General features: G+C 44.2%; 1 protein-coding gene across 1 annotated transcript in view; it reads left to right on the top strand.

Annotated features, from left to right (window-relative positions):
- Positions 1-18,022, top strand: part of adcy5 (adenylate cyclase 5) — an 83,885-nt gene that overhangs the window by 58,670 nt on the left and 7,193 nt on the right. Inside the window, exons 5-15 of the mRNA XM_042709343.1 lie at positions 151-262; positions 4,740-4,867; positions 8,061-8,219; positions 8,518-8,659; positions 10,319-10,456; positions 12,734-12,756; positions 14,116-14,260; positions 15,881-15,978; positions 16,185-16,272; positions 17,397-17,513; positions 17,908-18,022. The exon at positions 17,908-18,022 is cut by the window's right edge and continues 50 nt beyond it. Coding sequence (XP_042565277.1) covers positions 151-262; positions 4,740-4,867; positions 8,061-8,219; positions 8,518-8,659; positions 10,319-10,456; positions 12,734-12,756; positions 14,116-14,260; positions 15,881-15,978; positions 16,185-16,272; positions 17,397-17,513; positions 17,908-18,022 — 1,265 coding nt within the window. The remainder of the gene's footprint in view (positions 1-150; positions 263-4,739; positions 4,868-8,060; positions 8,220-8,517; positions 8,660-10,318; positions 10,457-12,733; positions 12,757-14,115; positions 14,261-15,880; positions 15,979-16,184; positions 16,273-17,396; positions 17,514-17,907) is intronic.

The following is an 18,022-nucleotide window of genomic DNA, read 5'->3' as shown; positions in this document are numbered from 1 at the left end:
TCCCACATCTGTGTGTGTGTGTGTGTGTGTGTGTGTGTGTGTGTGTGTGAAATTTGGCTTAAACAGTGAGCGACAATCACCCCTCATGTTGTGCATTTCTGTGCATTTTAACGTCCTGCTTTCTTTCTGTCCCCGTTGTGTTGGTCACAGCATCCTGTTCGCTGACATCGAGGGCTTCACCAGCCTGGCCTCCCAGTGCACGGCGCAGGAGCTGGTGATGACGCTCAACGAACTCTTCGCCCGCTTCGACAAGCTGGCGGCGGTGAGTACCAACCCACAACGCCCCGGCATGTCCCCATGGCAACAGAACACATCCACGACGAGATGTTGTGGCAAACATGAGCGAGTTGGGAAATAGACTTCAATTACGACTTAATAACATGACACTGTCTTCTATGCTCTATGCTTTTTTTTGCTTTTTTTTCGCTGGCTGGCGGGTCCTGTTTTTCCCTGGCTGAAACAGGTTTTTTCATGGCCTGGGCTGACCTCCCGGGAGGCTGGCCTGGCATCCCGCGTATGCTGGTGGTTTGTGTTAGTTTGCTGCTAATTGAAATAGCTGAGAGTTTTTTTGTTTGTGCAATCACAATAACCCTAACACTCCAGCAGCCCTGTAATCTTCTCATTATCTCCAGAGTGCGTAGAGGGAAGGGGAAGGGGAAGGAGAGGGAGAGGGAGAGGGAGAGGGAGAGGGAGAGGAAGAGGAAGAGGAAGAGGAAGAGGAAGAGGAAGAGAGAGAGAGAGAGAGAGAGAGAGAGAGAGAGAGAGAGAGAGAGAGAGAGAGAGAGAGAGAGAGAGAGAGAGAGAGAGAGAGAGAGAGAGAGAGAGAGAGAGAGAGAGAGAGAGAGAGAGAGAGAGAGAGAGAGACATATATGTGTATGTATGTGTGTACGTGAGTTTGTCAGAGACAAAACCAGCCCCCACCAGTTCACATACACTCATAGAAACACACACAGAGACTTGTGTTACATGTGTACATATACGATATTATTTGTTACTGAATTTACAGAGGCTTCAGTTGAATTTTCAAATACCAGAAATGATGCCCAGATGTTCTCACACACACACACACACACACACACACACACACACACACACACACACACATGTCTGTTTTGACTCAGAAACTGTGATGGGTAAATGTTCTTCTATATGTAGTGCCATGCAGTGACCCAAACCATTGATATCTCTATATACTGTATCTCTCTCTCTATTTCACACACTCTGCTGTGCTTTCTATGTGTGTCTCTCCAAAACAGACACACACACACACACACACACACACACACACACACACATACACACACACACACACACATACACACACACTCACTGGAGCATATCGCCTCAGTGGTGCAACAACAACAATAGGGCCCATTGTGAGTGCTGGGGCTTAAACAGATCCATGTGCTGGAGTTGACATTCAGGTGGCTATCATGAGACAGAGCCTGGTACAGACCTGTGTCCTGCCTGAGGGAGCCATCCTCCTAGAAACAAACACCCAAACACCCAAACACCCAAACACCCAAACACCCAAACACCCAAACACCCAAACACCCAAACACCCAAACACCCACACACACACACACACACACACACACACACACACACACACACACACACACACACACTGGTAGCATGAGATCCTCCTCATCATAAGGCTGTTGCCTCTTCTTGGGTAAATTCCTCAAATCTTTCTCAGATGAGGTAAGACACTGGATCAGGGGCAACAAAAACAAAAGGGCGCTTCATTTGTGGCGCTACATATCCCACGCCACATTTTACCCTCCCGAAAAAAAGTCAACCACTTATCCCTCAGCAAGCTTTCCCTTTACTCCCACTCACAGATACACCCCCCACTAACACAGTTCTGTTTCCCAAATGGTTCCCATTAAATGGTTCCCACCTGGCCTTGTTCGCCAGGCTCCATTTACAGGCACGGTTCTGTGTTCCATCAGCACTCTGACCTACGGACCTCATTACTGCAAACCTGAGCTAATAGCAATCACACACCCGCTTACAAATCATAAGCGTCTCCCTCGCAGTACAGTACAGTCGGGATTGCTAATAGACTTCTGATTCTGTGTGCTATTCTAAAGCTTTCTGTTTGTCTGTTTATGACATTTGTATGCACTTAACTGGGGAAATAAATGGCATTGTCTAAAGGCAGAATAATGGCCTTAAACGGAGCATTGTTCTGTGATTGTATGGAATGTTGGTTGTTCAGAAGTGGATGTTACTGGTGGGAATGTGGAAGGCAACCTCTCCGGCCCTCTGGCAACCGCATTGTCCATTCATGAGTCTAAATCAGTTATTGACTGGTAGGTGACCAACAGCACTGAGATTTTTCTTCTTCCTCCAGCAATCAGTGTTGTTGTTTTTTTGTCCAGTGTTATCCTCTTAAACGATGACCTTGAGTACCCTTTGCTGTCAGCAAGATGCTGTTTGTCAGGAAGCAAGAATGCCATGCTGTCATAGCAGATAACCAACGGAGTGTAAAGAAGGCACAAGGCTCCTCTGTATCTTACCAAATTGGGCTTGGTTTTTGCCGTATTAGTGTAGCTTAGTTGACTGTTCTTCTTTTGAAAGTGTATCAATACATCTACAGCAGTTTTGTATGCATGTGTTGTATTATCAGTTACTATCTTTGAGGACATATTTGTTCTCTGGCTGGTATTTTTTTATTTGTTTATGTATTTGCATTTGCTTGCGTATAATATGCAGTCACTAAAACCCAATGAGCTCTTGAATGCTCATCAGTTAAGTGTAAATGAAATGTTCTGTGAAAAGCTCCAAACAACCTAAACCAATTCCAGGAATAAATGACCAATTAGAAATATGTATTTGCTCCTGCCAGTGTTTATAGAGCACCATGTTCCTAAAGTGTGCTCGTCTGACCACCATCATTATACAATGACTAATAATTATTGTTGTCGTCAATTACGAACTGCACTGTTTTATCCAGTAGAGTTTAAACGACACTCCACCTGTTGGTCTCATGTTTTACCTGAGATACAGCTGGGCCCAGGCAAAGTGCATGTGTGAGGACAGCCACAGAAAACATCACTAGCCCCCCAAGGCAGATCCCCATCACAGCAAATTACAGATATTCTGATGTTTTGGATTTGTATGCTATTCAGAGATGGTTTTAGTAATATTTCCATTAAATACTACTACTACTACTACTACTACTACTTTTTGAGCTTGGCTGTGAATCACCACAATTTATCAAAATGCCACAATGCCTAGAAGAAAAAAACCGAACAGTTACCTAATTTGGAGAGTGCAGTGTGAGAGACCAGTCTAGTCGTGTATTATACTGAGGACCATTTTTAGTACTTTTAATACCTCTGTTTGAGAAGGCACTGGCCTTTCTATATCCATTGGGGAGTAATTACACTTTATATGTTTTCAGTGCCACAAATCAGAGATTCCTCAGCCTTAAAAGGGAAAGTCTGGCAGTGGGATGATGGATGTGTGATGGTGAGGTCGTTGGTTTGTGCTTTCTGGTATTGTCTGTTCTAATGAGGGATCTGTGGCCTCCAAGCTTTGCTATAACCAGCCACATCATATCGCAAAGAGCTACGTAGCATACTTAATACTAATAAAAAGTCATGTGAAAAATCTTTACACATGATATCTCAGGGAATGTTAACCCCCTAAAAAAAGTTACACAGTTGGATTGGCCAGGATTAGTTACTAATGATATGTTCAGTGTGCTTATGTAACATTCAGATACCATTGCTTGCTCTAAATCAGAGAGGCTCTTTGCTGTTAGCTGGTGAAGGAATTCCAAGCATGTCATGTAGAGGTCAGAGTTCAGGCCAGGGAGCAGAGTGCCTGAACAGTTCTGACTGAGGTGTGGTAAGACGATGTAATGCGGCTGGTTTGTGTAAATGTTACTGTGGTAAGTCCATAGTAAGTCCACTACAAGTAGCAAAGGTGTTTGTTTTAATATCGTTGGAGGCTGCAGACATAAACAGGACACACAAAGGAGAATGTGTTGTCAGCAGGAGTCCGTTGCCTAAAGTGTGAGGTGCCATGGTTGCAGAGGAGGTGTTTCGTGTTCTTCTCGATTAGCTCCATGCTCCAATACATACAGATCATGCAAATGGAACGGACATGCCAGCCAACCGCATTCAGTATCAACGTCCATAACGAACTGATGACATAACAGTATAAATGCCTGAATATAAGGTAGAAGAAACCAGTCTTGTGATTGCATATTTTGGCAGAGTGTAATAATCATTAGCACAAACCGATAGCTTGGATGAGTGTGAGTATAATTAAAGTCTCAATTACAAGCTGTAACAACAGCACTGGCACAAAAGCCCAAGCCTAACAATGAGCGGAGCACTGCTCCTCGGATCATAAACATTCTGAAATGAACACACACTATTCATTTGCTGGCACAGTTTACATTTCACAGTAATGTGGTTGTGCAATGTATTAAACCATATTGGATACATACTCCCAAAACTGCAAAGCTGCCTTTTCATAGTATAATACAGATCACTGAGTATTATACAGACTCACTTTGAGTGTGTATAGTATAGTACAGATCACTGAGTATTATACAGACTCACTTTGTGTATATATAGTATAATACAGATCACTGAGTATTATATTGACTCACTTTCCATAGAGTATTTCATATTTTCTTTTCCTGGTAACCTTTGTGTTGTGACATGACCATCTTCCTGAAACGAACTGACACTGATGTCCTCTCCCTCTGTCCTCAGGAGAACCACTGCCTGCGCATTAAGATCCTGGGCGACTGCTACTACTGCGTGTCTGGGCTGCCAGAGCCACGGGCTGACCACGCTCACTGCTGTGTGGAGATGGGGGTGGACATGATCGAGGCCATCTCGTGAGTATTCACCACCATTACAACAGTCATGACCTTGTCATGGGCTGTGTTAATAGGTAACACTTTTTGCGTGTGCTTGTTTTGGCTTAGTTTAGCTTCATGCAGTTATCAACATAGAAACATTGACCACAGCAGTCGATGCTACTTAATGTTTTGTTAATGCAAAAGAAGGGGTTTATTTTAAGTGTCAGCTAATGAATTGAATAATGACAGTTAATACTTTTGTTAAATAGTTTGTTCATTTATTTCCAGGGAATTTCTGTTTGTTCTGAGGGAATAGTAATGTAAGTCGTTTACGTTTCATTGTTAAATGCGTACATGACGAGTGATACAACGAACACTACTCAAACGGAAAGCTTGTCAAACACTGGGACCTTGACTTCACTTCAGCAGTGTTCCTCTTGTGGTTGAATCCACGTGTAGTTCTGACTCGATCCTGTCGGCTCCTGATCTCGGTTTATGGGGTTGTCTGCTGTTCCACACGCAGAATGATGAATTGATCTGTCCATGTCATTGCACCTGTGTCTCTGATTAGAGGACTGTTAAACTATCATTTATGGCAGGGGTTGGAAGAATCCCAGTTCAAAGCCTCTCAGACACTTGGCCTTTGACCTTAAACCATTCACTGGCAAACTACAAGTACCATTCACAACATGGGACTTCTGAGACTTATTTCAGACCTGACCTAAATTAGCATGTTGTATAACAAATGAATATTTTGTTTTAATGAAGAAACAGAATTCCATAAGGGTAATATTTCAAATCTAGGGCTAGTTTGATTGCTGTACATTGTGTGCCATATATTATAGTCAAGCACGTGTCCACGCTGTTTTCTGTGTGGAAACGTCTTGTCTTTTAGCACAGATAAGGCTTAGTCAGTTCCTGGGTAGACAGGCAGTATGTACTTCGAGGTTTGAATTGTACACTTAAGAGAAACCGTAATCTGATTTGCCTTTATGATTTGCATGAACATTTTGGCTTGATAGGCTATGGCCTCTCGCCCGACATGGTTGGCAGAAGCACATGCCCCAGGCTTCCCTCCACAGCTCTTATTGGTGTGTGTCAAGCCAGATAATGCCCCTCGCAAATAGGCCTGATTGATTGGTGCTTTTGGATGAGGAGACTGTTGTTGATCTCGTGTGTGTGTGTGTGTGTGTGTGTGTGTGTGTGTGTGTGTGTGTGTGTGTGTGTGTGTGTGTGTGTGTGTGTGTGTGTGTGTGTGTTGCTCACCCACAGTCCACGGTTATTGAGGCAGTGAGCTCCTGCGAAGAGCTGCGATTCCTGAGGTGGAGTGTGAGTGGGCAAAAGCATTTCTAATCAGACACCTGTCAGTGGTGAACAACAAGATGGTGTGCGTGGGGGCGTGTGTGTGCGTGCATGTGCGTGTGTGTGTGTGCTTGTGCTTGTGTGCATGTGTGCCTGTGTGTGTGTGTAAGAGGGAGACTGTGCTTGAGAGTTTATGTGTTTGTTATGTGTGTTTTGGGTGCATAAAGGTTCATGTCGTGTAGTGAACACAAGAGCACACAGTTTTATGAGGTAAAGATGTTGTGTGGTTGTGGTTTTCTGTTTGCATTGTAATTATGTGCATATTGTTTGCATTTGTGTGTGTGTGTGGGGGGGGGGGTTACATTCTTTGAACTTAAACCTGACTTGTCTTTTGTGCGATGTTTTTTTTTTGGTCTTTGTTTTGTTTTAAATATAATTTAATCATTGGTCTTTCTCTTTTTTTCTACACCCATTACTACTCAACTACTCAAATTAGTTGAGCATTTTACTATTAGAAAGCACTGCATGCTAAGGGCTTCAAAAATAGTATGCCAATATCATGAAACTTTTTTTATTTGCTTATTTATTTGTTTTCCTGTTTTGTTGTTTCTTGTTTATTTCTTTGTTTGTTTGTCTGTTTTGAAAGGGGCTTAGTTCAGTGGGTTCTGCTCCTGGCCTCCCTGTCTGAGCTCGTGATTAGCTGCCGGCAGCCCTCACACAGTAGCAGCGCTCTCTGCTCTCTGCTCTCGCCTCGGCTTTGAAAGGAAGGACAGGAACTGTCCCGGGTCCAATCTTATCGCACCACACCAGCAGTCAGCACTGTCTGCAGCCTTGCATTACAGCACGCAGTTCAAATGCCTGCTGGCTAAAACAACCCTGCCACAAACACACACACACGCACGCACGCACGCACACACGCACACAAAAACACACAGCACCATTAGATGTCTAACAAATGTTTTGCTTCCAACCATTTTGGTTACATCTTTATGATACAACAGCAACCAGTAGGTGTTAAAGAGGGTACAGTAGTAACACAATACAATGGGACTTTTTTACTCATTGCCGTTTCCTTGTTGCCCTTAGAATTCTTTGGAATGACTGGTTAATTTCATGTTGATCATTTCTCTGAAGTCGTGCCCTTGGTACCCTTCAAGGTGATGGAAGAATTGCTGATTGCGGTCTGCTGGTCTGTTCCTGCAGTAATGTACTGCACAGTGTGTGCTGGTGATTTGCTTTAGTGATTTTGAAATATCTGCCGTCCTTCATGCATTGATGCTGAGAGCTGTACCCTGGTCGAAGTTTCGAGCGTTAGTGAAGTGAAAATTGGTACCACATTTATGGTCCTCATTACCTCACATCTCGTCCGGGAGACTGTTGACAGGTCGAGGAAATGTCTCGGTATGCGTTTGGGTGTCCTAGTCAGGAAATTTGACATCTCACGAGCAGTTCGCATTAGCCCAAGCTGACATGCCTGGGACGTAATGAAATCTGCGGGATTGCAGCATGGTCTGGGAATGCTCGCCCACTTCATTAAGGGCCACACAAACAAGCTGGCCTCCATGAAGCCCTCGGTCAGTGGAGTGCAGGTTTACTGGGGATGCTGGAGTGCAGTGTCTCTCCCCTGAGCTGAGAAATAAGAGCTTTTTTTGTTTCTGTTGCTTTGGCAGCGCAGTCGTTTCCTCTCAGTTTATCAGAATTTGACTGTTGGTAAACAGGTCTACGATCACATTTATCTGTTGGTAAACAGGTCTACGATCACATTTGTCTTTTTGTGTATAGAGCTTCAGTAACGTTGATCGTATTTGAGGGGCTATATTTATGTATAAATGATACAGATGATAAAAACTGTAGATGTAAATAATAGTAGGTAATGTAATAATATTTTGTGTGTGTGTGTGTGTGTGTGTGTGTGTGTCTTGCACAGGTTGGTGCGGGAGGTGACCGGCGTGAATGTGAATATGAGAGTGGGGATCCACAGTGGGAGGGTGCACTGCGGGGTGCTGGGCCTGCGCAAGTGGCAGTTTGACGTGTGGTCCAACGACGTCACGCTAGCCAATCACATGGAGGCCGGTGGCAAAGCTGGGTGAGTACTACTTTTAACTTCACACACAACCGCTCACACACACTGAACGCCCTTTATCATACACTGTCTCACTGGGGACACCTAAAATGTGGATTCATGGAACTATGACTTAGGTTAGATTTCCCATTCTATTTATGTTTATGCATATTTATTTATCATTATTTATTCTATATTACACATCTTCATTCAATACAGATCAAATGTTAATTTCTTCCTTGCTGTCAATCATATCGTGAAATAGATATATCTGTACCTGTGTGTGCGCGTGTGTGTGTGCGCATGTGTGTGTTCCTCACAGACGGATCCATATCACCAAAGCCACACTAAACTACCTGAATGGTGACTATGATGTAGAGCCGGGCTATGGGGGTGAGAGGAACGTGTACATGAAGACGCATAACATCGAAACCTACCTCATAGTGGGCTGCAGCCAGAAACGGGTGAAATAACCATGTGACCCTCCCCTTTATCTCTTTCTCTCTCTCTCTCTCTCTCTCTCTCACATACACACACACACACACACCAGGGTTTCTGTCAGCGGGTAATTACCGGCTTTTGCCTCGTAAAATCTATAATTAAAATCAATTAAAAACTTGCTGGTCAAAATATCTGATAATAATGCTCATACAAAACATAAAGCATATCTGTAAACAGCAAATACATGAATAAAGGAACTATATATTATTATTTTTATTATTATTATTATTACTATTATTATTATCTTATTTTATTGATTAATGCGAGTCACAAAATCCGACTGCTTGGAGCATGGGGAGAAAATTGATTTTATCCAATCACGTTTCATTCTTTGTGAAGCTTCCACCTGAGCTCCGCCCTCCAAAGCCTTCACGTCCGCAGTAGTGGCAATGAATAGTAAATCTAATTTTGATTGTCAGACACATCAGAGATTAGCTGATGAAATTGTCGTATTTCTACGAGGAGGGAGTAATCTATCTATCGATTCAAATCAACGGTACTGTTTGGAACATTCTGAAGAGCCGTATAATAAGCAAGAAATATGGTTTCACAACAACCTTGCTAGTATCAGTAAACAATGTATTTCTGATGTCATTCTCATCTTAGAATGCTTGAAAAGTGTGCGTTTTAAAGGTTAAACTTTACTTTCTTTCTTCAGGTACGTCTTTAGTTCTAGTTCCACACCTATGATTGCCAAGCAGGACAGTTTGACGGTTTTTGATTGCGTCAAAAATGAACAAAATAGTGTCAAGGACGATGATGTTGTGCAGTTGCAGCCTAGATGATTTCAAACTGATTTAAGGATGTTTTTCTTTTGTCAACCTAGGTGTTCATTATAGGCTCCATTTTATCTGTGTTTGTAGATTTTTATTAAAACGTGAACTGGTTTCAAGTTTCAAATTTGTTCTGTAAATATAAAATATATATAAAAAGAAACAAAAAGAAAAACACAGACGGAAAGAGACACACACATAAATGCACACTCAAAATCTCTCCCCTCAAAACAGTCTAAAACAAACTGTAGAAAGTATTTAGTCTTGTGGACAGAAATGCCAGTTTGCCACCAACATTGCCCACCTAGTCAGTGCTCGGTCTTAAACAGTGCCCTCTAGCCAGAATTTAAAACTTCATTCTGTGTTTTCTGGGGAGAACATCTCACTCATGAACTCATCTCTCTCTCTCTCTCTCTCTCTGTATGCCTCACAAACAGCACCTGCTCTGTGGCTTATTATAGAATAACTGACAGAAATCCATTTCATGCTGTCCTGGCATCCATTTATAAGCAACCTGGCCTCCTTTGAACGCAGGGCTGCAGTATATACACTGGAATTATTTTTCTCCTCATTGCAGTGTGCATGGCCTTCCATGGGCACAACGAATAAACTGTGACTCTTCTCTCTCTTCTGATACTGTCTGTTTATTTTCTCTGAGATTTCTTTTTGAATCCTCTTAACCACTTTCACTGTCATTCCATTCCATTTTTGGGAGGCTTTAGAGATCAAAATACCACTGGCATGCCATACTCTGCCCATCTGTGTTTTTTTTTCGTGCCGTGATGTTACCGGGTTTGAAACATTTGTCACACTTATGGCGATGGCGTGCTCTCCGTCTGTCTGCCACAGAAAGAAGAGAAGGCCATGATTGCCAAGATGAACCGGCAGCGCACCAACTCGGTCAGCCACAACGCCTCGCACTGGACCGACCGGCCCTTCTACAATCATCTGGGCAGCAACCAGGTCTCTAAGGAGATGAAGAGGATGGTGAGCACAAGCAGATCGTCAAGTAGCTGCACAAATGAAACCCACACTTCAACACACACACACACACACACACACACACACACACACACACACACACACACACACACAGGTACACATGTCAAATTCACCAGGCATGTAATTGAAAAGCCCTTAGCATAAAGCTTTATGACGTGTATAAAACCCATTCTATTTGGAATTAAAATTAGCTTCGGTAGCCCAAAGCTAGGTGTGCATCTGTTGAGGTGCATCAGTAGGCGTGTTTGTTTTTTATACATGCTAGCTTTTTCAACCCTTCTGTGATAGTGTCAGCGGTGATGTGGAACTGTGTTAGGTGGAGGTGATTTTCCACTAGTCACTTTGAAGGTGTTAACCAAGTCTGAAGACACCCAGAACATAACAGCATTTACACCTAAAAGTCTTAGGCTCACTTTTTATAATGCTTCCCCCTCTCTCACTCTGTTCTTTATTTTCACTCTCACCTCTCTCTCTCTCTCTCTCTCTCCCTGGTAATGCCAAGGGCTCTAGGGGATGCATGCTCAGATTAAATAAAAGTTTGATTGCCTCCGAAAGCGTGCACAGGGATTTTAATTAGGCAAAAGGGACGCTACAATTAGGCCCCGTCTGGGCCCCGCTGGGACCCTCCTTACCTCCCCGCTTTAATGCCCTGCTCTCCTCCTCCTCCTCCTCCTCTTCCTCAGTGATCAGATAACGAGGAGCGACTGAGGTGCTGGTCCCTTCGCTTATCAGCCCCTCTCCTTCCTCCCATGACAAATGTGGAGGAAAGAACAGAAAAGCTACTATGTTGTTTTTTTATTTATTTATTTTTAATTTTTTTTTATCGTCACCCTCTTCTGGAAAGTTCCAGTCTTCCCCAAGAGGCTTGACACCACCCACAGGTGTGACTAGACAGGGTCTTAACTGCTAAGAGGTGTAGCACTTTCCAGAGCGTGATGGGACCTGCATGTGATTAGGCCCTGAGTGGAAAAGAGTGTGTGAGTGAGTAAGTGTTAGTGTGTGTGTGGGTGTGTGTGTGGGTGGGTGTGTGTGTGTGTGTGTCCGCGAAAGTCTTTCCTCGTGGCGCGAGGCTGGGTGGGAGTTGTGGATAAGCAGAAGCAGTAGATGAGTGTGTGAGTGCTCGCTCATGTGGCTACATCACCTGCTTCCCCAGGGAAACTCCCTTTGCCACAAAAACAACAGCCACTCTGTGTCATCTCCATGTGACTGTTTCAAGTTTTTTATTTATTTATTTTTGATTTATTTATTTTTGTCCCTACTTTTTTATTTTTTTCATCCTTTAGTGGACTGAATGGCTGGCATGTGGTGTTCACTGGTCTGTGACTTCAACAGTGTGGCCTTAGCTCTCTAATAGCAGTTGGGGCTAATCGGCTACTAGCTAGTTACCCTTCGTTCCTTCACTGGGTGACAGTGGAGGTGCTGCACTGCAGAGGGAGATGATTTACTGTGACAAGAAGTTACCCAGAACAGCTGTAATTTGGAGGCACAATTTGACTGAGTTGATCTTTTAATTTTGGCAAAAACAGCAGCATTACATTTGCCACTTTTATTTCCCAAAGAGAGAAAGGAAGGATAAAGAAATGAACTGAAGAAGCTGCATGTTCTGTCCACCTCGCTCTGTCTCTCTCGCTCTTTCTCACTCTCTATCTCTTGTCTTTCTCTTTCTTTCTCCCTCTCGTTCTTCCCTATGATCCTGCCTTCAACCAAGCAGAAATGAGTTATGAGGTGTGCGGCCCATCTGTGCCTTGGGCTGCAGCTAGGCCATTTATCAGTGAGGTTTTATCTCACAGCCATGTTGCTACTTGGAGGGACTCACCTTCTGTTTACAGTGTGACCACTGTGTCTTATCACTATGTTAGCTGTTTCAAGACAGAAGTGTCTCAGTACGTCTCTGTGTGTTTACATTTTGGTAGAATGTAACCTATTTGATGGTGAATGTGCTTGTCTAAGATAATCTGATTCAATATAGTATTGTTATGAACAAGTACTTGCCTGTCTTGATTCTCTCTCATTTATCAGAGTGAAATCTGTACTATTTATATGTATTAATAACAGTTCTGTTAATAACTTGTCATACTGCTGTTGTACCAGAGGGGGGCACTGTGGCTCCACTCTACTTGAGAGCAAAGTGTCTGTTTGCTACATTTAACTCCGGTGTTGTTTTGAAGTGTTATTGAGAAATGTTGGAGGACAGTTGAGTTGTCAACTGTCATCCTATCCTCATCAAGTAGTTTCTCCTTTGTGTTCTTCTTGTCTCCCTAGGGCTTTGAAGATCCCAAGGACAAGTAAGTATAAAAACATAGTCTCTCTCTCTCTCTCTCTCTCTCTCTCTCTCTCTCTCTCTCTTACTCTTTCCCCCTGAATCTGTATCTCCCTGAATTGGACTGAGAATGGCTGTTCGTCCCTCTTTCAGTCCATATTTGTTCCATGCTGGTTAGATGCTTTATGTATGTATGCAGTAACAAGGATGGAGTCATCATAGACATATAGGCTTTCACAAGCCATCCCAGCATCTCTCCTGAATAGTGATGAAAGAACAGTAGTCTCTCCCTCAGCTTCCTGCTCTTGCTCACTTGGTGTTGCAAAGGACTGTGGGATTGGTGTTGCATGACACTAGGGGGTTAAGGTGGTTCCAGGAACAAGGACCTATTATAATACGTTAGTCTCTGGTGGCACTTCAGCCGCCATCATGCATGTTTGTTGGCACTCCTAAAAATATCTCCCATCGGCGAGGATGAAGTCACATCGCTTTGTCACACATCACCGTCACAGAACCAGAGTTCCTGGTCCATACCATGGTTTCCATCCCTTTGTAAACCCATTCCACTTGTACAGTGCCTGTCTCGCAGCAAACTGTGCAGCGTTTTTGCGTTTTTGCGTTTTTGAGGCAGGTGCCATCTGGGTCAAAGGGCAACAGGGATGATCAACAGCCCAAACACGAAACACACCAGGAAAGGCTGCAAGAGAGTGTTGTGAGGCAACTGCAAGGGCCTTGATTATAATGATCGGTCACAGAGCTCACTGATTATATTGGTGTGTGCAGCAAAACGCATGCAAGGGCTTTCAACTTGTGGCCCGATCTGGATAGTGGTGATATTAAAGCTACTGAGCTCCTCCCAAAGGTCAATATCATCATGCACTACTGTTTTGACCTTTCATGGAAGGCTGTTATCAACTGTATTTACATGTACGTGCCGAGTTCTCTACATCATCTCTAGATAGATTTACTGTGCTTTGTGGAGTTGCCCTTGATGCAGGTTCCTCTGTTATTGCCATGAAAGGGAATTGGTGATTAATGCTGCAGTTAGCCATTGATGATTTCTCTTATGATAAAGGTAGCATGAAGGTGATCTCATTTGACCAAACTGCGACCAATTAGACATGCTTGACGACTTGCTTGGTTCAGTGTGGTTTATTTTGGTTTGGTTTGGGATTGCTTCAGGTTAGTTCCCTTTGGCTTGATCTGGGGATGGTTTGGTGGCGTGAATGTTAAGTGATGCTGGTAGTTCTGGTATTATGAGGATGCTCGGTAATCCACCGTTCTGTTTTTTTGTTTTGCCCGACCGAGACCGCTAAGATGGCGTGGGGAGGAAGAGCGAGAAACCAGCGTGTCGTCTTGTGTTATCTAGACATTTCCTTTTCAGAAACACACAGGAGAACCTGAACCCTGAGGACGAGGTGGACGAGTTTCTGGGCCGAGCCATCGACGCGCGCAGCATCGACCGCCTGCGCTCCGAGCACGTCAAGAAATTCCTGCTCACTTTCCGAGAGCCAGACCTGGAGAAGAAGGTAGCATTTATTTTTACAAATACCAACCAACCATGTTATTGAGCGTAATTGCAATAAGAGTTAAATTATCAGAAAGGGCTGACCCTTTGCTGCATCCCATATTTGCATGTGATGCAGGGTGTGGTCTGATACAAATCTAAAACTTAACATTTATACTGTATAAGAACCTCACGATGCCAAAGGCATCATGGCACACAACAGTCCGAAACCCTAAACAGTCGAAGTGAACAGCTATATTTGTTGTTCAATAGTATGAGATAGATCAGCTGTGTAAAATCTATGTGGTGAATATGTAGCCTCAGCTCTTCGATGCACTTCACTGACACTCAGTCGAGGCAAGCAGGGGACCACTGGCCCACTCTGCTGACAGACACTCAGATATCCTCTTTCTTTTTTGTGTTGGATGGGAGTAAACGCTGCAGTCAAGCAGTCCATGGTGATCTGGATGTGCTTGTTGCCCTCAACACCCCACTGCCTCCCAGCTTCCCTGTACAATCACCCAGCCCCTCCTACCCCCTTTTTCGTAATCACCCCTGCACCCAGGAGCACTCTTCTCAATCGCGGTCCCAATGGCGCGCTGAGGGGGAGAAAAGTGGCAGGTGTAGAGAGGAGAGAGATGAAGCTGAGGAGAGATTTAGTTTGGTCCATAGCTGAAGGTCAAAGCCGGCAGGGAAGGAGGGGTGGATTGTGCAGAGGTGAGTGCTGTGGAATCGCAGAATAGAGGGAGGGAGATGAAAGAGGTAGAGTCAGGTCTCCTCTTTTCTCTCTGTGGGATCTCTGTGCCTTTCTTTGGCTGGAGGCCTTTTTTGGGAGGGGGGATTTAGATCAAAAGGTCTTTGTTTGGAATGTCCCTGGTCATTGAAGGCAGAATTAATTACAGCTTTTTGTTCTTCTCCATTAAGCCCGCACTCAAAGCGCCCCCAATCGGATGCTTGATGTCCGTTAGAACATATGAGTGGCTCCATTTACTTTGGGAACCTTTTAGCAGGTCGTTTTTCATCTGCTGGTGTTTACGCCTTAATGTGCGTAATCTGTAATCTGAGCAGGCTTTTATCACGCCGGAGATTAGTGTTTGGTGAAGAGTTTAATTTGTCATCATGCTCCGTTCAGCAATGACGCATACAGACACACACACACACGCGCACACACACACACACACACACACACACACACACACACACACACACACACACACACACACACACACACACACACACACACACACACACACACACAATGAAGGCCACTTTTCAAACAATATGAGCACACGTAAAAGCGTGATTTTTCTGATTCATGAGTAGAGCATCATTCCCACAGTGGCACTAACTGAATTGGGTTTACTGCTGTTTGCATGGCACATCCCTCTATGGACTGACAGAATCAGCAGCAACATTTTTGAGTCGTAATTGTCAAGGTTACATCCGGTGAATGTGAGTGTCTCTATTACAGTGGCCTCGCACCTCAGACAGGTGAGGAGAAACAGTGGCCTTCGGTCTCTTTCTCCAAAAGACTCTCTGAGTTTTCTCGTTCATAGAATCCTTGTGTGACTCTCACCCTTTCCTCTCCTCTCTTTCATAGACTCCTTGTGTGACTCTCACCCTTTCCTCTCCTCTCTTTCAGTACTCTAAACAGGTGGACTCCAGGTTCGGGGCGTATGTGGCCTGTGCCTCCCTGGTCTTCTTCTTTATCTGCTTCATTCAGATTGTCATTGTGCCACAGTAAGTATACAATATGGAGAATGTGGTCTTACTGATTCATCTGTCAAAAGTCTGTCTAAGAATATGTGTTGACAGAGATGGGTGTCAGTTTCACTTCTCACTGTATCAAACAGTATGACTCACACATACACACAGATACACTATTCTTTCACCAGTTTTCAAATCCATTGCTATCCACCATTAACTCTGTTTTGTTGCTGTTCCAGTTCAAACGTGATGATTGGGTTTTACGCAACGTGCCTGGTTCTCCTGATGGTGGTCATGTTCATCTCGGCCATATACTCTTGTTTCGGGGTGAGTGGACCTCAGACCGGAATCATTTTGCAGCTGCTCATCACTGCCTGCACCCACTCATTAACACAAACATATTTTTTCCGCTATTGACCAAAGACATGCTACCTGTCGTAGTAATTATGGGCTGGCTGATCTGATTATTGCACATGGTAATTAACTCTCCCGCATACCATGTAGAGTTCAACTTGCACATTAGAATACCGTTTATTTTTGCCCTGCAATGCCAGTCACTACTGAGTGGCTTCTACACTCAACGGGGCTCAGGGCTGATCGTTGCTGAAGAGACAGAACAATGAAGTTGAACAATGAAGCTGAATGGCTTCTGAATTCTGGCCATTGTAATCTGGCTCCGCGTTCTGACAGCGTAAACAAACCGCTAACCGGTGATCTGTGTGGGCTTCATCGATCGCCTTTCATTCACTGCTGGCACTGCTGTTTCCCTCCCCACGAGGCGGGATGACTCACGGCGCACAGAACAAAGACAGGACTGAGAAGTTTCTCGTCTTTGTCTGAGATGACAGGGTACCATTCACTGTACCCAGGTGTTAGGCAGAAAAGTGCATTTGTCAAAGTGGGATCTTCAGTGGCCCCCCAGCCCACGTAGCTGATGGATGAAGTCTTCACATTATCATTGTGTCCCTCGAGGCTCTTGCAATGAGGTGGTGTGTGTTTTTTTTTTTTTCTGTTGGATTTGTGCGAATGTACGTGTTATCTTCTCTTTACTGTTTTTGTTTGAGATTACCTCAACAATACATTCATATTTTGCACATCCTCAATTCAATTAAAGACATTTAGACATTTGTAGACCAGAGACAAAAGTCTTGTGTGTAAGATACACAAGTATATATATTTCATGGACTGGATTATTCTGGAAAAATCAGATACGTATGTCAAGATATGTAAAGTTAGTTTGACATCTGAAACATCGTACTACATGTCCTACACTCACAGAATCATGAGAGGCACAGGTGGACAGCTTGTGTGTTTTGTGTGTCTGTCTGGGTTGTATATGTTTGTGTTGTCTGCCTCCTTGGATCTGTGTATGTTTGTCATTGATCTAGTTGGTTTATATATGTTTCTGTCATCTGCACCCCCACCCCCTCCTTCACCCCATCTGTCTTCAGTGTTTCCCAGTGCCTCTGCAGACACTCTCCAAGCGCATCGTCCAGTCCAGGCTGAACAGCACTCTTGTGGGCGTCTTCACCATCATCCTGGTGTTCCTCTCTGCCTTCGTCAACATGGTGAGTCACGGCGCCTCCTTCGCGCTCTTTGGCGTATGCAAACAGACTGCTGACTAATCACCAACTTGGGGGACCCCTAAATAAACCATTCTGTTCAGTATGTTTGTGTTGGATCCTCGCAGTAATCAACATATTGACAGTAATCTTGTGCTTGAGTTCAAAGCAAGAGCAGGTTCATTTAAATTCTGTGGGTGCGGTATGTGCCACAGAGAACAGATGTTGAATGGCGGCATTCTTTATGGCAGTGTTGTGATGATTTGGACCTAGGGGCCAATCAAACAGGTTGCATCAAGTCTCATATCACCGAATGCGTTTGCATAATGTTCCCCTGACGCATTTGTGAGCAGATTTGTGCCAGGTTGACCTTTTTGACTCTCCTCTCCTCTCTCCTCAGTTCACCTGCAGCAACGCCAACTTGCGGACGTGCCTGAGCCTGGAGTTCAACGTCAACCCCAGCAGCGTCGACGCCTGCCACGTGCGCCGCTCCGCCCTGAACTACTCCCTGGGCA

The sequence above is a fragment of the Clupea harengus genome, chromosome 2 (assembly GCF_900700415.2).
Source record: "Clupea harengus chromosome 2, Ch_v2.0.2, whole genome shotgun sequence".
Classification (NCBI taxonomy): Eukaryota; Metazoa; Chordata; class Actinopteri; order Clupeiformes; family Clupeidae; genus Clupea; species Clupea harengus.
The sequence above is the reverse complement of the archived record's forward strand: the minus strand, read 5'-3'. Positions and strand labels throughout refer to the sequence as shown.